Here is a 23,265-nt window from a genome sequence, read left to right on the forward strand (position 1 = left end):
AATTTGGATCTCCAGTTGATGCTTTAGAGAGTACCCAAATATCTCTTATGATTGTGTACACCACACAGTTCTACAAAGTCTTGAAATATGTGCCCTAGGGTCATTTTTATACCTTCACTTGAAAACCACTAAACCCTAGCCTGATTGAAACATACTTGGATTCTGTTATGCACAAATTTTGATAAGTCAAGACTTTTGCATCAATAGTTTGAGATAAGTGATTCTCGATCAATTGAGTTGGTGTCAAGTGGTTTCGATATCACATAAACTTCTGTTTTTCTTGGTCTTGAATCTTTGGTCTAGAATGGAGCTTAAAACACAATCAAGAAAAACTAAGACTCTTACAAAATGAATACAATTGAATTGATCACGGTTTGCCGAGCTAGTCTAGTGGATTCAACAACGCGGAAAGAGGGGAATTACTTGCATATACCGCTAATCCAAACCTTGATACATGATAGTGATACAATATTTATAGTGGCTTCTCCAATGGTAGCATTTGTCATCCTCTTTTCACCTACTTAAGCATAAAATGCCTTCCACATCACCGTTTATGCTTTTCATAACTATGCGTCAAACAAGCTTAATTCGTTCACCTAAAAGTCACTCATCTTGATCATCCTCTATGTTTTTTTCTTTTAAAAACTCTTCAATTCATGCAGTGGCAGCTCAAGGCCTAATACACATCCTCCGTGTTTTAATTAGAGTAAGGTGACTACTGCACACCCTTGGTGCGATGGTCACTCCACATGTATAAGTGCTTATGGGGTGTGGGAGGCAAGGGCCGAGATTCAAGTCTCCAAGAAGGAACTTCACACATATATACACTTAGATTAGGCTAGAGTAGAATTTTATCTTGTATCAAAAAAAAAAAAAAAAATTAGGGGAAGGGGGATTTGAATCGTGGATGTCACTATTAGAAACACTGTCAAGTACCAAAAAATTAAACTACAAGATTCTTGGTTGTTGAATTAGATTTACGCTATAAATAATAAGTACTATTTTATTGGAATAATGTGAATGATCATTATTAAAGTATCCTATTGTCCCCATATGTATACACACACACACAACGAGATACCTTGTTAGGACAAAAAGACATTCACTCTTTCAAAGCATTTGTGCTTTTTACACCCGTCAAACAAGCTTAATTTGTTCGTCTAAAAGTCACTCCTCTTGTTTCTCCCAAGAAAAAAAAAAGGTCACATTTCTACAACGTGGAAAGAGGGGATTGTTTGGTAAGTTTATAGTGGCTTTCTTGGAGATTGTTTGGTATATGGTTATGTGAGAGATTAGGTTGCTAACGTTAACAATCTAGTAATCTACCATGTAAAATATTAGTTTACAATAATTGAAATTTCAAAATGTTTTTTTTTTTTCCATATAAATTATGGTTTTCAATTGGGTTAAGTTTCTATTAGTCTAATATTTTAGAGATTTTTTGGAGGTATGAAAAAATGGTGCACAATCATTTTTTAACCACTTATAATCATATATTTATAGAATATGCTAAAGATACCTAAAAAAATTTATTGTGTAAAGCATACAAATTGATGTGACAATTGATGTGATTGGTAGACTTCAACCACCTAAAAAATAACTATTTGATTTTTTTTTTTAATTGTGATTGTGACACATCAATTTGTAAACATTAGTGGGTTCCAATTAGCTTAACTGATAAAGTCTCTTAAGGTTAAATAAGAGATCTAGGGTTCAATTTCGGCCTACACCAAATATCGATTAGTGTCTTAGTTTGATGATAAAGAGTTCTCATAAGGAGCGGGCGCCATAGGTAAATACTCTCTCAAAAAAAAAAAAATTGTAAACACTATGTAATAAAAGTTGTATATCTATAGCATTACTCTACAATTTTTGGCTTTTTTATAATGGAGTAGTGCTTTTTTTTATAAAGTAAGTAGAGCATTTTTTTTTTTAAATAAACAGGGTCCTTATGCTAGGTCTTGAGCTACCACAATATGAAGAGTGTTTAAAAAAAACACACACACAGAGGATGTGTACTAATAGAGAGTTGCTTTGACAAAAGTATCTAGTATTATGGGATGAGATTTTTTGATAATTTTATAGTTTGGGGAGAGGGGATTTGAATCAAGAATATCACTATTGAAAACACTATCAAGTGCCAACTAATTGAACTACAAGATTCTTGGCTGTTGAATTAGATTTAAACAATAAATATTATATGATTTTAATAATGTGAATGATCATTAATAATATTAACTTATTAAAGTATCCTTTTTTTTATGTAAATTAAATTATCCTATACCTAGTTAGGACAAAAAGACATCCACTCTTTCAATAAAGAGTCGTTCAATTAGCCAAAAAAAAAAAGAAAAAAAAAAGAAGAGAAAGAGTCATACACGAACCCCACCAATACCATGCATCTTCTCACTCTCACAAACCCACCACATGCAATGCATAGAAATTCTATATGCCTGTCCTCCATTAAAAACAAAATAATATAGTTTAACAAATTACTTTTAAATTCACGCACTTGTTGGGCTAATCCAAACCTTGGTACATGATAGTGATACAATATTTATAGTGGCTTCTCCAATGGTACCATTTGTCATCCTCTTTTCACCTACTTAAGCATAAAATGCCTTCCACATCACCGTCTATGCTTTTCATGACTATGCGTCAAACAAGCTTAATTTGTTCACCTAAAAGTCACTCATCTTGACCACCTTTCTCACAACGTGGAAAGGGGAATTACTTGGTACATGATACAATATAGCAAAGCTTAGTAAGTTTATAGTGGCTTATTCCTTGATCACCAAAACAACCTCCCCAACTTCTCCTCCTCTAATTTGTTTATTGGATTTTTAGCCTCATTTCTAATTGAATATATATATATATATATATATATATAATATGTATATATATTAATCTTTATAAATTTTTTTTTTGGTGTTATAAAAGAGATAGAGATTATTTAGTATATGGCCATGTGGGAGACTAGGTTGCTAACGTTAACAATCAACCATGTAAAATATTGGTTTACAAAAATTAAAGTCTCAAAATATTTCTTTCCAAATAATTTTAGAGGTAAGAAAAATAGTGCACAATCCTTTTTTAACCATTTATAGTCGTGTATTTATGGAACATGCTAAAGATATTTAAAAATTTATTGTGTAAAAGCGTACAACTTTAATGGCTTAATAAATGAAATTTAATTTAATTTTTTTATTGGTGACACATCAGTTTGTAAACTTTATGTAATAAAAGTTGTATATACATAAAATATCATAACTTTAATTTTGAGTCTTTTTATAATGGAGTGGTGCTTTTTTATAACGTGAGTTGAACATTTTTTTTTTTTTTTTTTTTAAATTAACAGGGGCCTTAGGTTAAGTTAGGCCTTGAGCTGCCAGCCTGCCACTGCATGAATTGAAGAGTTTTTAAAAGAAAAAAACATAGAGGATGTGTATTAATAGAGACTTTCTTTGGAAAAAGTTGCTAGTATTATGGGATGAGATCTTTTGAATCAAAAGATCTCTATTAATACACATCCTCTGTGTTTTAATTAGGGGAAGGTGACTACTGCACACCCTTGGTGTGATGGTCACTCCACAAGTATAAGTGCTTGTGGGGTGTGGGGGGCAAGGGCCGAGGTTCAAGTCTCCAGGAAAAAGCTTCACACACATATACACTTAGATTAGGCTAGATTAGAATTTTATCTTGTATCAAAAAAAAAAAAAAAAAAAATAGGGGAAGGGGGATTTGAATCGTGGATGTCACTATTAGAAACACTGTCAAGTACCAAAAAATTAAACTACAAGATTCTTGGTCGTTGAATTAGATTTACACTATAAATAATAAGTACTATTTTATTGGAATAATGTGAATGATCATTATTAAAGTATCCAAATTGTCCCCATATGTATACACACACACAACGAGATACCTAGTTAGGACAAAAAGACATTCACTCTTTCAAAGCATTTGTGCTTTTCACACCCGTCAAACAAGCTTAATTTGTTTGTCTAAAAGTCACTCCTCTTGCTTCTCCCAAGAAAAAAAAAAAAGGTCACATTTCTACAACATGGAAAGAGGGGATTGTTTGGTAAGTTTATAGTGGCTTTCTTGGAGATTGTTTGATATATGGTTATGTGAGAGATTAGGTTGCTAATGTTAACAATCTAGTAATCTACCATGTAAAATATTAGTTTACAATAATTGAAATTTCAAAATGTTTTTTTTTTTCATATAAATTATGGTTTTCAATTGGGTTAAGTTTCTATTAGTCTAATATTTTAGAGATTTTTTGGAGGTATGAAAAAATAGTGCACAATCATTTTTTAACCACTTATAGTCATATATTTATAGAACATGCTAAAGATACCTAAAAAAATTTATTGTGTAAAGCATACAAATTGATGTGACAATTGATGTGATTGGTAGACTTCAACCACCTAAAAAATAACTATTTGATTTTTTTTTTTTTTAATTTTGATTGTGACACATCAATTTGTAAACATTAGTTGGTTCCAATTAGCTCAATTGGTAAAGTCTCTTATGGTTAAATAAGAGATCTAGGGTTCAATTTCGGCCTACACCAAATATCGATTGGTGTCTTAGTCTGATGTTAAAGAGTTATTATAAGGAGCGGGCGCCATAGGTAAATGCTCTCTCAAAAAAAAAAAAAAAATTGTAAACACTATGTAATAAAAGTTGTATATCTATAGCATTGCTCTACAATTTTTGGCTTTTTTATAATGGAGTAGTGCTTTTTTTTTTTTATAAAGTAAGTAGAGCATTTTTTTTTTTTAATAAACAGGGTCCTTATGCTAGGTCTTGAGCTACCACTGCATGAAGAGTGTTTAAAAAAAAAAAACACACAGAGGATGTGTACTAATAGAGAGTTGCTTTGACAAAAGTATCTAGTATTATGGGATGAGATTTTTTGATAATTTTATAGTTTGGGGAGAGGGGATTTGAATCAAGAATATCACTATTGAAAACACTATCAAGTGCCAACTAATCGAACTACAAGATTCTTGGCTGTTGAATTAGATTTAAACAATAAATATTATAATGATTTTAATAATGTGAATGATCATTAATAATATTAACTTATTAAAGTATCCTTTTTTTTATCTAAATTAAATTATCCTATACCTAGTTAGGACAAAAAGACATCCACTCTTTCAATAAAGAGTCGTTCATTAGCCAAAAAAAAAAAAGAGAAAGAGTCGTACACGAACCCCACCAATACCATGCATCTTCTCACTCTCACAAACCCACCACATGCAATGCATAGAAATTCTATATGCCTGTCCCCCATTATAAACCAAATAATATAGTTTAACAATTTACTTTTAAATTTATGTAGTTGTTGGGCCAGGAAGATACCTGGAAGATGAGGATGGCCACTTGCACATAGAAAATGAATTGTTGACACATGATTCATGAATGCTGGAACCTTAATTTGTCTCACTTAGCTACAGTACACTCCATTGCCTAGTGTTATTTCAACAAGCTTTCTTCAGTCATACCTACAATTTTCTGTGTCTGTAAACTAAAAGCGCTCACGGTTCAAGCTCATCCATTTCTCTCATGGCTTTTACTTCATCATTACCATCTTCTTCTTCTACCCCTAGGTGGGCACACGATGTGTTTCTTAGTTTCAAAGGTGAGAGCACTTATTTTACAGAAGATCTATATTCTGGTTTGAAACAAAAGGGTATATCCACTTTTAGGGTTGATGAAAAACTCAAGCAAGGAGCAATCAATACTTCAGAACTCTTGAAAGCAATAGAAGAATCAAGAGTTGCTATCGTTATTTTCTCAAAAGACTATGCCTCTTCGAAGTGGTGCTTGATTGAACTAGCAAAAATTGTTGAGTGCATGGAGAAGATGGGGTTGGTAGTTCTGCCAGTTTTCCACTATGTAGATCCTAATGACGTGCGTCATCAGAGGGGGACTTTTGCAAATGCCTTTGCAAAACATGAAGAGCACCTCCAAGATAACATAGGGAATGTGCAAACATGGAAAGCTGCTTTGACAAAAATTGGTGATCTCACTGGATGGGATTTAAAGGAAAAGTAAGAATTTCTTTTAGAATAATTCTATCCATCGTTAATTTCTTTGTTCCATCCATATTACAAAATTCGGAAATTATAAGCTCAAATTGGACTTTGGTTGAAGAACCACATGGTAGTCACTTACTAAATCACCCAATATGGACAAACATAGACACAAAATTGGTTAATCCACATTCTACAAATGACTTGACGAATCTATAAAGCTTGCCTCCTTTTTATAGTTTTAGTTTCCTTAAGAATTGTTATGATAAGCAAGATAGAATGTCCAAGATGTCTTATTTTACACTTTTAAAAGATTCCTTTTACTAATGAACGTAGCTAAGATTGTACTTATGTTGAATGTTTTGTCTCTAAATGTGACTTTACTCTATCTCAACAAAATTATTGTTCTGCTCTCTTGTTTACAGGCATGACTCAATAGTTATCCATGAAATTCTCATAAAGATATTTAGTGAGTTGAATCGTGAATTTCCAAGTGTTTGCGAGGAACTTGTTGGAATAGACTCCCGCGTGAAGGAAGTGTTGGATTTATATTTAGGTGAAGGGCTGGGTGATGTTCGTTTTGTTGGGATTTGTGGGATGGGTGGAATGGGCAAAACAACTCTTGCAAAAGAAATTTATAAAAGAATTTCTGGTAATTTTGAAGCTAGCAGCTGTATTGAAAATGTTAAAGAAAAAACTAAAAATCAAGGTCTAGTTTTTTTACAAAAGCAGCTTCTATCTACGATCCTCGTGGAAAGCGAAATAGATATATGGAATTTTTATGAGGGAATCAATGTTATGGGGACTATACTACATAATAAAAAGGTTTTGATTGTCCTTGATGATGTGGATGGAGATGAACAACTAAAAGCATTAGCTGGGAGGCATGATTGGTTTGGTCTAGGGAGTAGAATCATTGTAACTAGTAGAGATAGCCATTTGTTGAGAAGATGTGGTGTGAATTATATATATACAATTAAGGGGTTGAATAAAGATGATGCCTTGCAACTTTTTAGTTGGAGAGCTTTTAAGAAACCTCGTCCTGAAGAAAACTTTATTGATTTGTCTAAGAAATTTATGCGTTACGCCAAAGGCCTTCCTTTAGCTCTTAAAGTTTTAGGTTCTTCTTTGTTTGATGAAGAGATTAATGAATGGGAAAATGTCTTACAAAAACTAAAAGCAGAACCTGATGAAAACATTTTGAATATACTTCAAATAAGTTATAATGGGCTGACGGACACGCAACAAAAATTGTTTTTAGATATTGCATGTTTTTTCAAAGGAGAGAGCAATGATTGCATTAGAGATATACTAAAAGGTTTTGGTTACTATCCGGACTACAATATTGGTGTTCTTATGGAAAAATCTCTCATAACTGTTGATGACGATAGAAATTTTTGGATGCATGATTTGCTACAAAAAATGGGTCAAGAAATTGTTCTTCGTGAATCCCCTGAAGAGCCTGGTGGGCGTAGTAGGTTGTGGCTCTATGAGGATGTTCATCATGTATTGAATAATAATACTGTAAGTTGACTAGTCTAAACCTGAACTTAGAAATACATATATTCTTACAGTTTTTCTAGGAAATTGCCAATTATTCTAATTTCATTATTTTTTGTTATTAGGGAACAGAGGTAGTTGAAGGCATAGCCCTAATAATACCTATTCATAAAGAGGAACAATTGAATGCTGAAGCATTCTCAAAGATGAAAAATTTGAGATTTCTTAAAATTGGGAAAGCATTCTCAGACGTGCAACCTCCAGAAGACCTCATTAGATGTAATATGCAACTTCCGCATGGTCTCAATTATCTTTCTAATGAGTTACATGTTATAAATTGGCATGGATATCCTTTAAATTACATCCCAACTAGTTTTCAACCAAACAAACTTGTTGAATTGAGAATGGTTTGCAGTGGCATTAGACAATTATGGAAAGGGATTTTGGTAAGTTTTTCACTTTTGCAAATGTGTATTTTCTTCGTTTTCATTAAGGATTGAGTTTATCTAATTAAATATTATTTTATAACAGATTTTAGATGAGTTAAAACTCATTGACCTAAGTGAGTCTCAAAACTTGATTGAGACCCCAGACCTCAGTGGAGCCCCAAATCTTAAGCATTTGATTCTTCGAGGATGTACAAGATTGTCGTATATCCATGCATCTCTTGGAAATCTCAAACAACTTATTCAATTGGACCTGAATGGTTGCAAATGTCTCAAAAGACTTCCAAACAAGATTGGCTTGGATGCTCTTGAAATTTTTGATCTTGGTGGTTGTTCAAGATTGAAGAAGTTTCCAGAGATTGTGGGAAATATGTCACGTTTGTTGAAACTTTATTTGAATGATACTTCTATAAAAGATCTACCAATATCTATGGAGCATTTAACTAGCCTTGTTAGATTGAATTTAAGAGACTGCAAAAACCTTTCAATTCTTCCTATTGCTTGTTGTAGCTTGACGTCTCTTAAATCTCTCATTTTATCTGGCTGCTCAAAACTGGATGAATTGCCAAAGATCTTGGGAAATGTTGAAGGCTTGGAGGAGCTAGGTTTGGGTGGAACTGCTATAACAAGGTTACCTTCATCCATTGGTCACTTAAAAAATCTTAGAGCAGTATCTTTCAAAGGATGTGAATGGCTATCACCTAAATCTTCAAATAAAGTTCTTAGTTTTCCTTTAATGCCAAGAAGAAGTCCAAATCCCATGAGAATGTTAGTCCATAGTTTAGCAGGCTTGTGCTCTTTGACTAAACTGGATCTTAGTTACTGCAATCTTCAAACAATTCCTGATGTTCTTAGCAACTTGTCGTCTTTATTAAAATTAAGTCTAATAGGAAATAATTTTGCTTACCTTCCTAAAAGTATCACTCAACTATCTAGTCTGGAAGAACTTTATTTGTGTGGTTGCACTGGTCTTCGATCATTGCCAGAACTTCCATTAAATATTAAGCATATTTATGCAATGGAGTGTACCTCACTGGAAACATTATCATTAAGACCAGAAGATGATTTTCGGCCGGATATTCGTCTTACCAATTGTGTCAAATTGATTGACAATCAAGGCTATGGTGATTTGTTGTTAACAATGCTATCGCGTTATATCACTCAGGTATCTCTCTCTCTCTCTCTCTCTCTCTCTCTCTCTCTCTCTCTCTCTCATGTGAAGTACTAATCATCATGATTTGTATATTTCAGAGAAACTGTAATCCAAAGCTGTGGACATATGGTTTCGAGATGCCTGGAGGTGAAATTCCAAAATGGTTTAGCCACCAAAATGTGGGGCCTTCATTGAAACTGCAAGTACCTTCAGATTTATTATGTGACAAATTGATAGGAATCGCCGTGTGTGTTGCTTATGTATTTCGCCAGCATCATCCACTTGACAAACTTGAAATTGAATATATGGGATTTTTTAAATTTACGCATAAGCTTTGGTGTTCTGTTATAGCCAACGAATATCAATATACCACACGGGGCATTTCTTTAACCGAAGAGTTTGGTAATGTTGAATCAAATCACCTTTGGCTAGAATATTATCCCTTCCAATATTTCGGAGAGGATTGGATAGAAGAATTGAATCAAGTTGATGCTAATGGATTCAGCCATATTCTGGTTGGATTTCAATCTACCAGTCCAGGCATGGAGTTTACGAAATGCGGGGCCCGTTTGGTATATGAGCAAGACATTGAAGATCTCAAACAAATGGCTCGGGGCAACAACTGCAACATCACTCCTTATGAGGATGACTTAGATAATTTAGCAGAAGATACCAAAGTTAAGCGAAGCCGTGATGAATCTGATAGGGATGGGGCTGGACCTAGTGGACAAGGCACATCTAATGACACAGACATACCTGATCCAAAGAGGATACAACTCCCTAATCTAATTGAAAGATTCGTTCCGCGTTTGGGAAATTGGTTTGGGAATTTAAGCACACATGAACAAGGTAACTCTGATTGCCAGCAAGAGGAATCCCCGTGAAAGTGGTAGCTTTTTGATGAATCTGCAAGGATAATAATTCTGATTTTTTTGTAAGTCACCTCTTTCTCTCTCTCTCTCTTACAGAACTCGTTTGTAGCTTTTTTTTTTTAATTTCTTTTTTCTCTTTAAATTCATTGACATATGCTTGCATTTTTTTTTTTTTTTTTTATAATCTGTGACAAAGGGCCATCTAAGTTCAGTAATTTGTGATTCTTGTTTTGGTCTAGTTGCTGGATGGTGCATAAGATGAAGTTGTTAGACTTTGTTAGGGGGGAGAAATTGTCAAATTGCTAGCAGGTGAGAAGAAATGTGCAATTAATTGTGTGCTCATCATTTTTGTTCAATAATGTTGGAGGGTAAACTTAGAACTTTTGTTGCTCCATTTGTAGTACTTACTACAATTTTCCATAAAAGAATATAATTTTCCATAAAAGAATACAATAGATGCTTGCCACATAAAATCAAGCAGAAAGAAAAACATTGGGCCCTTTTTCCCATAGAGGCCGCCTTCTCTTAGGGCCTATATAAATATATTAATTAATTAAAAAAAGAGCATTTGATCATTTTTTCCCTTCACTGCATCAACCTTTTGAAATCTGAAAATTGAGTTAACCGTTAGTTCAGTTTTATTTTTGTTAATCTTTGAGGCTATGATGAATTTTGTTAATTTAGTTCAGTTTGGATTTTTAGAAAGCAGTGGAAATTTTGCTCATTGGTTTTTTGATTTTTGTATTGAGTTTGTAATAGTTGAATTGAGCTCTTTTTATTGGAGGGCTTTTTGTTTTGGGGATCCTAATATAAGAAACTTAAAGGTCATTATTTTTTGTTTCATTTAAACAATTTGATTTTAAAATTGAAGTTTTTGTCTAGAATTCCTATTAGGTGTTTGTGGCAACTGAGCTCTAGTTAAGTATATTTTATTTATGTCCTTAAAATATTTGTATTTGATGGATTATCTTTTATTAATTGAATATCTTTAATTATTATTTATTTTTTGCTGGTCAGATTATCTTTATTGATGTACTCAGCACAAAATTTATTCTTGTATGTGACTATTTCTCTATATGGCTATAAGGAAACTTGACAAATCCCTAATATTTGTATTTGGAAAATTGTAATGCTTTACTAATACAGGTTGAAATAGTGGTGCTAGACTTAGTTCTTGAGTTCTCAACTTTCTGGTTTCCCTTTGAAACATATAAATTTTGTTTTCTTATCCTATATTTTTCATACAAACTGGACAAGTGAGAAAATGCTGGGGTTTATGCCTTTATATGGTTTTCTTTTCAGAACACATACGCATAGCTCAAGCAAGCCAGTTTTGTTCGGATTTGCTGGCAATTTCTTTCCTTTATATAAAATGCATTTTTTCCCAAGAAAATAGGAGGAGCTTATTGTGGGTTATGTTGTTTTGTTAAATGTTTTCTGAGGGTACTAGTTTGAGCTATGCCAGAAAATTTTGGAGAATGTTAAGTGTTTATTTGGGGACAGGTTGTGGGGTGTCCATATGGCTTCTTTATCTTACAATTGGGGTCTCCTTTGTTAATTGATAATTGATATTAGGGAAAGAAATAAGCAAAATTGTAATAGTGAAGTGAGACCTCGTAGAACTAGAAGTTGTAATCGGGAATTTTATCCTGAAAGACTAATAACATCTGTTGATCCTTGTTAGGAACCTAGCGATTCCTAGTGGGGATTGATAGGAATTGTAGGAGAATATAGGAGAATTGACTTAATTTGAGGTAATCACCCTCAATAGAAAAATATTAAAAGAGAGAAAATACACTAAGCAATTAATTGGTTTATTCTTCAACATCTACTGTTGAATTACACTTAGTATTTATAGGAGATTAGCTCCAATCTTATTGGCCCACTTGGCGTAAGATAATTAGTTAATTAATTCAACATGTGCTCTAAGAATTAATCCATGTGTTAAATGAGTTACATGTGATCAAAGAATTAATCTAAGTGTTAAATGAGTTACATATCTTAACTAACTCATCATAATCTCAACTAACTAACTAAAGGGATTACAACAATTATTATCCTATTTCTAACAATCCCATGCTTAAAGAAATGGTTTAACAAGTTGTAGAATAACCTTTCCTCTACTTGCATTGCTACCTTTGTGACTCTTGACTTTTGAGCTCTTCCTTTTTAAGTTACTGATATGTCATTCACTTCCTAGTATGGTTTTAAAAACCGGTACGACCAAAGAACTGTTTTTGGTCTTGGTTCCCTATTTTTTTTTTTCAATTTTTGGCCTATTTTATACCGGTTTTAGGGGTTTTTACCAGACCAAATTGGTGCCTGATTCCCGATTTCACCGATCAGTCCAATTTTTAAAACTATACTTCCTAGTCTTCTATCAATAAATTTATATGAAATAATTTTTTTTATAGGAATTATTTTTATTTTTATTTGAGTGGAAAGTACTGATTTTATACACTTGTGGAAAAAATTACATGTATAAATATACCTTTCTTCTACTAACACATTATTTGCCCCACCTTATACCACAACTTGAAAGTTGGCAATTATGAGTTTGGACAATCACTTTCACATACTCACCACTTTTTCTCCACTACTTTAGTTAAACATTTCAGAGTTGTAGTAAAAATTATGACACTAAAATTGTGTCTTTAAACTTTCTCATAAATATAACATTGGAATACTAGTTGTAAAACTTTGGCTAAAACCCAAAACTGACCCTTTAAATTTCATCTTTTGTCATTCCAGTCTTCTAAGTTTTAGTTTTGTTATTTCAGTCCTCTAAGTTTCAAATTTTGTCAATTAAATATTATGTTAGGATTTTGTTAACTTTTTCCGTTTACTCACCAAAATGACGTAGTTTTAGGTTTTTTTTTTTTAATTTGTAATTAAAAAAAAAAAGAAAGAAAAAGGCAGAAAAGGGGAACGACGTCGTTCCTTGCCCCTGAAAACAAACCAAAAAATCACAATACGATTGAGCCCTACCTGAGGAATTGAGGGAGAAAGAAAGGGGGAAGGAGAAAGAGTTAGGGATCGTCGGATCGGCAGTTGAGAGAGAGAGAGATTGCGAGTCGGCGAGGGATCGTGAGATTGAGACTGAGATAGAGAGAGAGAGATATTGACACCGAGAAAGAAGGAGATGGATTGCGATTTCTCAGTTACCAAACAGAGGCCTAAAACTTGTTCTCATACTGATCTGTTGTACGGTGCCTGTTTCCTCTCTGATCTGCTAGTCTTTTTTTTTTTTTTTTTTTAGTTGTAAGTCTTTTTTTTTTTTTTTTTTTAGTTGTAAATTGTTTTTGCTATTTTAAAAATTTAAAAAGCTTTTCTATTTTTATTTTTTGTGAACTATATTAGTTGCTTGTGGTTGTAGATTTATGTTATTATTTGAATTTGTGCTGTGCTACTTTGAACTTTGGATTTTACACAGCGATCCATAGCCCGTTTGGTATATGAGCAAGACATTGAAGATCTCAAACAAATGGCTCGGGGCAACAACTGCAACATCACTCCTTATGAGGATGACTTAGATAATTTAGCAGAAGATACCAAAGTTAAGCGAAGCCGTGATGAATCTGATGGGGATGGGGCTGGACCTAGTGGACAAGGCACATCTAATGACACAGACATACCTGATCCAAAGAGGATACAACTCCCTAATCTAATTGAAAGATTTGTTCCGCGTTTGGGAAATTGGTTTGGGAATTTAAGCACACATGAACAAGGTAACTCTGATTGCGAGCAAGAGGAATCCCCATGAAAGTGGTAGCTTTTTGATGAATCTGCAAGGATAATAATTCTGATTTTTTTGTAAGTCACCATCTTTCTCTCTCTCTCTCTTACAGAATTCGTTTGTAGCTTTTTTTTTTTAATTTCTTTTTTCTCTTTAAATTCATTGACATATGCTTGCATTTTTTTTTTTTTTTTTTAATAATCTGTGACAAAGGGCCATCTGAGTTCAGTAATTTGTGATTCTTGTTTTGTCTAGTTGCTGGATGGTGCATAAGATGAAGTTGTTAGACTTTGTTGGGGGGGAGAAATTGTCAAATTGCTAGCAGGTGAGAAGAAATGTGCAATTAATTGTGTGCTCATCATTTTTGTTCAATAATGTTGGAGGGTAAACTTAGAACTTTTGTTGCTCCATTTGTAGTACTTACTACAATTTTCCATAAAAGAATATAATTTTCCATAAAAGAATACAATAGATGCTTGCAACATAAAATCAAACAAAAAGAAAAACATTGGGCCCTTTTTCCCATAGAGGCCGCCTTCTCTTAGGGCCTATATAAATATATTAATTAATTAAAAAAAAAGAGCATTTGATCATTTTTTCCCTTCACTGCATCAACCTTTTGAAATCTGAAAATTGAGTTAACCGTTAGTTCAGTTTTATTTTTGTTAATCTTTGAGGCTATGATGAATTTTGTTAATTTAGTTCAGTTTGGATTTTTAGAAAGCAGTGGAAATTTTGCTCATTGGTTTTTTGATTTTTGTATTGAGTTTGTAATAGTTGAATTGAGCTCTTTTTATTGGAAGGCTTTTTGTTTTGAGGATCCTAATATAAGAAACTTAAAGTTCATTATTTTTTGTTTCATTTAAACAATTTGATTTTAAAATTGAAGTTTTTGTCTAGAATTCCTGTTAGGTGTTTGTGGCAACTGAGCTCTAGTTAAGTATATTTTATTTATGTCCTTAAAATATTTGTATTTGATGGATTATCTTTTATTAATTGAATATCTTTAATTATTATTTATTTTTTGCTGGTCAGATTATCTTTATTGATGTACTCAGCACAAAATTTATTCTTGTATGTGACTATTTCTCTGTATGGCTATAAGGAAACTTGACAAATCCCTAATATTTGTATTTGCAAAATTGTAATGCTTTACTAATACAAGTTGAAATAGTGGTGCCAAACTTAGTTCTTGAGTACTCAACTTTTTGGTTTCCCTTTGAAACATATAAATTTTGTTTTCTTATCCTATATTTTTCATACAAACTGGACAAGTGAGAAAATGCTGGGGTTTATGCATTTATATGGTTTTCTTTTCAGAACACATACGCATAGCTCAAGCAAGCCAGTTTTGTTCGGATTTGCTGGCAATTTCTTTCCTTTATATAAAATGCATTTTTTCCCAAGAAAATAGGAGGAGCTTATTGTGGGTTATGTTGTTTTGTAAAATGTTTTCTAAGGGTACTAGTTTGAGCTATGCCAGAAAGTTTTGGAGAATGTTAAGTGTTTATTTGGGGACAGGTTGTGGGGTGTCCATATGGCTTCTTTATCTTACAATTGGGGTCTCCTTTGTTAATTGATAATTGATATTAGGGAAAGGAATAAGCAAAATTGTAATAGTGAAGTGAGACCTCGTAGAACTAGAAGTTGTAATCAGGAATTTTATCCTGAAAGACTAATAACATCTGTTGATCCTTGTTAGGAACCTAGCGATTCCTAGTGGGGATTGATAGGAATTGTAGGAGAATATAGGAGAATTGACTTAATTTGAGGTAATCACCCTCAATAGAAAAATATTAAAAGAGAGAAAATGCACTAAGCAATTAATTGGTTTATTCTTCAACATCTACCGTTGAATTACACTTAGTATTTATAGGAGATTAGCTCCAATCTTATTGGCCCACTTGGCGTAAGATAAATTCAACATGTGCTCTAAGAATTAATCCATGTGTTAAATGAGTTACATGTGGTCAAACTCATGTGGTCAAAGAATTAATCTAAGTGTTAAATGAGTTACATATCTTAACTAAATCATTATAATCTCAACTAACTAACTAAAGGGATTACAACAATTATTATCCTATTTCTAACAATTCCATGCTTAAAGAAATGGTTTAACAAGTTGTAGAATAACCTTTCCTCTACTTGCATTGCTACCTTTGTGACTCTTGACTTTTGAGCTCTTCCTTTTTAAGTTACTGATATGTCATTCACTTCCTAGTATGGTTTTAAAAACCGGTACGACCAAAGAACTGTTTTTGGTCTTGGTTCCCTTTTTTTTTTTTTTCAATTTTTTGCCTATTTTATACCGGTTTTAGGGGTTTTTACCAGACCAAATTAGTGCCTGATTTCACCAGTAAGTCCAATTTTTAAAACTATACTTCCTAGTCTTCTATCAATAAATTTATATGAAATAATTTTTTTTTTTTTTTGATAGGCATTATTTTTATTTTTATTTGAGTGGAAAGTACTGATTTTATACACTTGTGGAAAAAATTACATGTATAAATATACCTTTCTTCTACTAACACATTATTTGCCCCAACTTATACCACAACTTGAAAGTTGGCAATTATGAGTTTGGACAATCACTTTCACATACTCACCACTTTTTCTCTACTACTTTAGTTAAACATTTCAGAGTTGTAGTAAAAATTGTGACACTAAAATTGTGTCTTTAAACTTTCTCATAAATATAACATTGGAATACTAGTTGTAAAACTTTGGCTAAAACCAAAAACTGACCCTTTAAATTTCATCTTTTGTCATTCCAGTCCTCTAAGTTTTAGTTTTGTTATTACAGTCCTCTAAGTTTCCAATTTTGTTAATTAAATATTCTGCTAGGATTTTGTTAACTTTTTCCGTTTACTTACCAAATTGACGTAGTTTTAGGTTTTTTTTTTTTTTTTTTGGTTTTTTTTTAATTTGTAATTAAAAAAAAAAAAAAAAGAAAGAAAAAGGCAGAAAAGGGGAACGACGTCGTTCCTTGCCCCTGAAAACAAACCAAAAAATCACAATACGATTGAGCCCTACCTGAGGAATTGAGGGAGAAAGAAAGGGGGAAGGAGAAAGAGTTAGGGATCGTCGGATCGGTAGTTGAGAGAGAGAGAGAGAGATTGCGAGTCGGCGAGGGATCGTGAGATTGAGACTGAGATAGAGAGAGAGAGATATTGACACCGAGAAAGAAGGAGATGGATTGCGATTTCTCAGTTACCAAACAGAGGCCTAATACTTGTTCTCATACTGATCTGTTGTACGTTGCCTGTTTCCTCTCTGATCTGCTAGGCTTTCTTTTTTTTTTTAGTTGTAAATTGTTTTTGCTATTTTAAAATTTAAAAAGCTTTTCTATTTTTATTTTTTGTGAACTATATGAGTTGCTTGTAGTCGTAGATCTGTGTTTCTGTGCTTGTGAGCTATATATATTATTTGAATTTGTGTGCTGTGCTACTTTGAACTTTGGATTTTACACAGCGATCCATACCATAGCATTACAGCCCTTCTTTGTGACATGCCACGAACTGAAACTGCCTATATTCTTCTTTCATTAGCCCCACCATATTAGGACCACCCGTTGGGTTTCCGCATATTTTAGATTATATATATGTAATGTATAATCTTGAATATGTATACTTTTTTTTTTTCCAAAATTTTGAAGGATAATACTTTTAACAGTTATCAAATATTTATTATAACCAAATTGATGTATTTTCTCTGTTTAACTTTCTTGTTGATCAAATTTTCCAAAGTCTGTATAGTATCCTACATGCATGGTCTTGGACTTACCATTGGTTGATTTCATACGTATGTCACTTTACTTAAGAAGATGAAGTGGTTCTGGCTGAGTCAATATGCATTTTTCTAATACAATCTTTGTAAGTAGATGTAAGTCCATTTCTAGACCCACTTTTGTCCAATAACTTGTGTTGATGTTTTCTGCTGGTTTGCAATAGGGAGGACTGAAATCAAAGAAATTATCAGTGTTGCTGGCAAGGATGATTGAATTGATAGGACGCAAGGAAAGCATTGTCATTGATTATGAACTTTATACTTCTCCCTCTGTAATCTAATTAGTATACTTCAAATCTGATGGAATGGACCATGCTAAATGTACTGTGATGTAGTTTGTATTTTTCTTCTGTTTGCTGTCAAATGCATGCTAATTGTATAATCTACCTTGAATAGATATTTCCAAACCTTCACCACATTGATTGCATGAAGGAGAAAGTTGGTAAGAAAAGGCTTTTAGTTCTTTAGAACAGTTTACTGGCATTGGTACTATCTGTTATTTGATTTCTTTTTTAGTAAGGATAATGGGAGATTCATTTTAATCAGCGATGATATTATGTCACAAAACTTTGTAGTGTTGAAAGCTCACGCTGAACGCAATCTAACAGGAATCAAGCCATGAAAGCTGGTCGGTTGACTTGACTGCTTAAGGAAAAAAAAAAAAAAAAAAAAAAAAAATGTTTGAAGCAATGATATACTTTTTATATTAAGAAGGAAAAGACCTCAAGGTTTAATATATTTTGTAAATAGCAAATTGTGATTGTAAAATCACTTTTATATGTACTTACCACTTATAAAGTTACACTATCGTTATTTTGCACCAATTGTACAATAGATCATATTAGTGTGTATGAAAAAAATTGTGCCCATTAACTTATTGTTTAGTAAAAACAAAAACCAATCATCATATTCCAAGCAATACTCAATTAGATGAATATGGATAGATCATTTGCCTCAAGTCTTTTAACTTTTTAATTATAGTTTTACTGCCTTGGAAATTTCTTGCTCAGTGCTTCCAGATGGTCCCATCCAACATATCCATATCCAGCTGGGTTGCTGGCAGAATTTGGGTGTTGATATACATCCACCACTTTATCAATTTCCCCTTTATACCATATACCTCAGCCAAGTTCAAAAAGCTTTTGTCAAAAATTATACACTTTCTTTATTGCTCAAGGTAGATGCAGATTGTTCGAAAGGATTTATCTATGATTGAAATGCCAAAAAGAAGGACTTGGGGGATTTTTTCTAATCCAAATGTCTTCCTACATGCTTTGCATCAGCAAGCCTGATTTGCCTCTAACAGCTCCAGTATTTAATCCTTTTGAAACTTTTTTTTTTCCCATTTCTCTTGCTCCTAGTGTCAAAAGCGACACTTTTTTTTGTTTCATCTCATAAATCATAATATGCTGGGTTTTATTTCTGCTGCATGAAAATCCAAAATTTTTGAGGATATTATTTGGTTTGACATTAAAAACGTGGATTCTCTGACAAAAGCAAAACTGGGAGTATAAATACAAATTAGGGGGTTTCATGTGTTTCTTATTTCGGAATACAGTTCACATCCTCTAGTATCTACTTGAGAATATAGACCATTATAGAAATGGTTCAAAGAGCAGCCCTTTTCCAATTGTATCTGGTAACCCATTTTAGTGCATCACTTGTCATACTTTGGCTACATACATACAAACACATATAATTGTATAATTGATTGTAGTTGCTAATTGAGGTTGTGAGCTCTTCAGATGCAAACTCTTTGTATTTTCTTACTTATTCTGAGGAAGAATGCCAGAGTTCTGTGCTTCTGCAAAGGGTACTATTCCCTTCTCCTCTTGTTGTTATGGACTGAAGGATAAGTGAGGAATGGCATATGCTCAAGTTTCTAGACATGTTCATTGAAATTCTGGGCAACATCAAGAAGTTCTTTTGGGAACACTTGATGGTTGATTGTTCATACCATTTGTCATTTCAGGGATGCTAAGGGTTTGTTTTCACTTTTCCTCTGCTCTTGTTGTGTTTATTCTGCTGAATGAGATCTTCTGAAGTGATTGTGGCAGCATGGACAGAGGGCTGGGTTGGTGGACTGCAATTTCCTAAATCTGTGAATTACATTTCAAGAATCTCATAAACTTCCTGCATTTTTCAGTTACCGCTTCTATTTCCTTTTCCTAAATCTCTCAACTCACTTTTTAATCACATCCCTCTCCTTAATTTCATTATTGTCATTCTCAAGAGATAACACTTCATCAAGTTGGTGCTTGATTGAACTAAGAAAGATCATTTCTGGATGGGATTTACACGCTAAATAAGATTTTATTTTTGAAAAATGAAACTTATCGTTACCTTAATTTCTTCAAAGTCCAAAGTTGGTATTATCTGGAACCTAATAGGTTAATAATACAGAGCAAAAGCAAACTTAGGTGTCAACGAGCTTAACCATTTATTTTTCATCTGTATTTTTTTTTTTTTTGGGTTAGGAAGAATGAGTGTACATTTTAATACAACAGAAAAACAAGCAGCTTAAGCTACAAAAAGTAATTATAAAAATAAGAGATGAAGCTGAATCTTATGGCATCCTTTATGAATTCAAAAATGGCTTCTTCATCTTTGAAATTTTGAGCATGGCATCTCTGATTTTCTTCTATATACGATAGATTTTAGCTAGGTAGGCTACTTTTAGAAGTGTAGATGTAAAGCCGCTTCCTTGCATGGCTTTTATAGTACATTTGAACTCTGCTTCCCAATGATCAATCGGTCTACATTTATAGAAAATGTAGGTACAGAAAAATGTTCTCTGCATTTTGGAAAATTTTTCATTACACAGTATTTCTGTAATATCCCCTCTAAACTTGGCTGTACTTAGTAGTTGATTTTTAAAAAAGTTATGGTCAACTAAGCTATAAAAGAATGCTTTAGCATTTGAAATTTTTTTTTTTTTAAAAAAAAAAAAAAAAAAAAAAACCAATTTAGGACTGGAAGAGAATTTTTGATTGCATACTAAGCACCTTTAAAAATGTCTTTGTAGTATTGAAGTAGTCCAAACGAGAAAATATATTTGTTGATATATTTGGAAACCTTTACGCATCTCTAGTGATTCCAACTTGATTCTTTGATCTAGCATGTGGTGTTCAACTTCAAGGCTATGTTCTCCTGCAGGGCAATTCAATTGTATAATTTTCACGGTTTTAACTAACTTTTTTTTTCTACTCATGCCTTTTGTTCTGATATGTGCAGGATGTGAAGAAAATTTGTCAGAGTGGCTTTGGGTTTGTGACCTTTGCAGATGATTCTCACCTGCCTGGGTTGCCTGACGTAAACATTTGATACATGGTCAAGAGGTATCCTTCACATGTTCTTTGGGCTTCGCCGATATGTTTTGGCTTCAAACTAATATCATGATGCATTTTGCTTCAAGTTGAAAGAAAAACTTGTCATAGAGGGTTTGGTTATATGACATTTGCTGATGAAATTTTAGCCCAATATGCTTCTCAAAAAGTACATAGGATGCTTGGGCAGGTTTGTTGCCATTACTGCTGCTAATGTCAGCTATGCCTCTGCGTCAGTTCTCATCTCCAATTAGGTGGAGCTAGGAGTTTTCCTTGCTTTGTGTGTGTAGGTGGAGCCAGGAGTTTTCTTTATTGTTAGGTTACTCACACACCTTGTGGATATTAAACCCACAACTTACCCCTCCACCTTACTCTAACTCGGTGAGGATGTGCCAATAAAGTCAGAGCTTGTAGATGTGGATCTTCAATATAAAAAGAACAGAAGTTAAATTCTCTGCATTACACAGATTTTCTTAGCTCAGTTATTATGCACAAGTTGTCAACCTTGATAGGCACATTAAAAAATGAGCACCAAAGAAAATGAAAATGAACATTTTGGATTTCCAAATCTAAACTCAACTTTAAAAATGGTTATATTTTGAATTTGTTCTGATAAATTCTTAAAGCATAAATATCTTGATTTATTTTAACAGCGATCATTGATTGGTATTGGTAAAATCTCATAGGATACCTGCAATGTAGTTGGCACTTCTTTATTAAATCTATAAACTTCGCGGTAGGATAATGTTTAAGAGTTGCTTTCTCAACAGACTTCCACTTTCAGGATTCCACACCTTAATGCATGATGGTGATGTTTATATTAATTTTCTTGAATCTTTAGACTTTCTTTTAAAACTAAATTACCATGTTTGATAATAATGAACTCCTTTTATGATCTTAACCCTTTAAAAGTGCAGGTATTGGGTTCTAGTTTTCAACCTGTGGGAGGATGGGGAATTCTTTAACCCATTGTCCCTTAATGACATTTTTTTATTTTTAAAAAAGTAAGAGAGAGATAGCACATTTGAGCCTGTAATTTAAAAGGGTCGGGACTAACATTTTGGGTGTGGGTGAAGTTTTGAAAACAAGGTTGATCAACTCTATGGACACCACGTTCTGTGGATATGGCAATTGTAATGTGATAGCTATAAATACTTCACCACCATCCTTATACCAATTTGCTGTATTGATTGCAACTCTCGAATTGACTTAAAAAAAAAAAATACAAAAACTTGTGATTAAAGACTCATTGTAGTTCTAGTAGTGCCAGCAGAAACTTAGAACTCAACTGGCCTAATTGGCTAGTCCCAGTTGGTTGGAACTTGAAATATAAGAAAGAAGAAGCAGTTTGACATAATTAATCTAGTTAAAGCTTCCATAAATTCCTGTTGCGTTTTTCTTTGTGGTATCTCTGTTGGGTTTGAATTTCACTTTCATTTTAAGAAAACTCTATTAATCTAATTGAACATTTGAAGTATACAGGACGTATACTGGATGGAATGTCATTACATTGAAGACAATTATAAAACAACTTGTTCTCATTTTATTGTTGATGCCCTAGTAATCTTGAATTCTGTTTCTTGCAGATTGTATTAGAGAATGTTGCCCCTATCGCAAATGATATGGTGGCTGTAGATCCCTCCTCCACTGTGGTGCATTCTTGAGAAGCAAACAAAATTCTCTTCATTTCACATTCCAAATCAGCTATGTTTTATATGGTAGCATGCATCTTCTTCTTCTTGTTTTTTTTTCCCCCTGAAAAGTGTGAATTGCTGCCATGTGTCCTGCTTATTTAAAAAGGAATCAGAATGCTTCTAATTTAGCTTGTTGGTACTAGTACCACATGTAGGTTTTGTGTCCTCACCCTAACACGTTATTTTTGCACTTCCTAACTCCTCTTCTCATCATTCTTCTATTAGTATCAATTACGAATACAAAAGAAATAGTGTGAACCTATCAATAAAAACAAAAGCAATAGCGTGAAGAAGGCATGGCTAAATTCAAAGCTCACTGCTCTTGTTGAAAATTCTATTCTCGCTGATGTCCTAAAGAACCCAAACTTATCAGATATGGACACTCTCCTCAGCCTCGAATCGGGCACCCCCATGCACATCTTTAACCTCGACTTGAATGGCACTATCTATGGTATTCTTTCTCTCTCTCTCTTTTACTTTCTCACGTTAGCATTTTGACAAGCTTGTGACTGTAACTAAACGTATATTGAAAGCTACTACTCATTTTGATGAGATGATAGTGTTTTTTTTTCCTCCCTCCTTTCTTTCATTCTTTCTCATTTTGGTTATGAATTGACACCTATCAAGCATACATAGTTATTTGTATAAACCTTGAAAGTTTTGCTTATTTAAGATTTTTTTTTTTTTTTTGTAGAAGAACTTGTG

At 33.1% G+C, this 23,265-nt stretch overlaps 1 protein-coding gene and 1 long non-coding RNA gene across 2 annotated transcripts; both read left to right on the top strand.

Annotated features, from left to right (window-relative positions):
- Positions 1-5,443: 5,443 nt before the first annotated feature.
- LOC115966983 (TMV resistance protein N-like) lies at positions 5,444-10,030 on the top strand. Its single transcript, XM_031086104.1, has 5 exons — positions 5,444-6,065; positions 6,473-7,571; positions 7,673-7,993; positions 8,079-9,158; positions 9,245-10,030. Exons 1-5 carry the CDS (start codon positions 5,578-5,580, stop codon positions 10,028-10,030), a joined length of 3,774 nt encoding a protein of 1,257 aa, XP_030941964.1. The 5' UTR covers positions 5,444-5,577.
- Positions 10,031-16,738: 6,708 nt separating this feature from the next.
- Positions 16,739-18,007, top strand: LOC115968899. Its single transcript, XR_004086820.1, has 2 exons — positions 16,739-17,007; positions 17,705-18,007. It is a non-coding gene; the product is annotated as an uncharacterized LOC115968899 (long non-coding RNA).
- The last annotated feature ends 5,258 nt before the right edge of the window (positions 18,008-23,265 follow it).

Source organism: Quercus lobata, chromosome 11, assembly GCF_001633185.2.
Source record: "Quercus lobata isolate SW786 chromosome 11, ValleyOak3.0 Primary Assembly, whole genome shotgun sequence".
NCBI classification, from domain to species: Eukaryota; Viridiplantae; Streptophyta; class Magnoliopsida; order Fagales; family Fagaceae; genus Quercus; species Quercus lobata.

Excerpts from the sequence above, each read along its gene's own strand:
- LOC115966983 (XM_031086104.1), top strand. The coding sequence starts at position 5,578 with ATGGCTTTTACTTCATCATTACCATCTTCTTCTTCTACCCCTAGGTGG. Across the intron at positions 6,066-6,472 it reads GGATGGGATTTAAAGGAAAA|GCATGACTCAATAGTTATCC; the intron begins GTAAGAATTTCT and ends TCTTGTTTACAG. Across the intron at positions 7,572-7,672 it reads ATGTATTGAATAATAATACT|GGAACAGAGGTAGTTGAAGG; the intron begins GTAAGTTGACTA and ends TTTTGTTATTAG.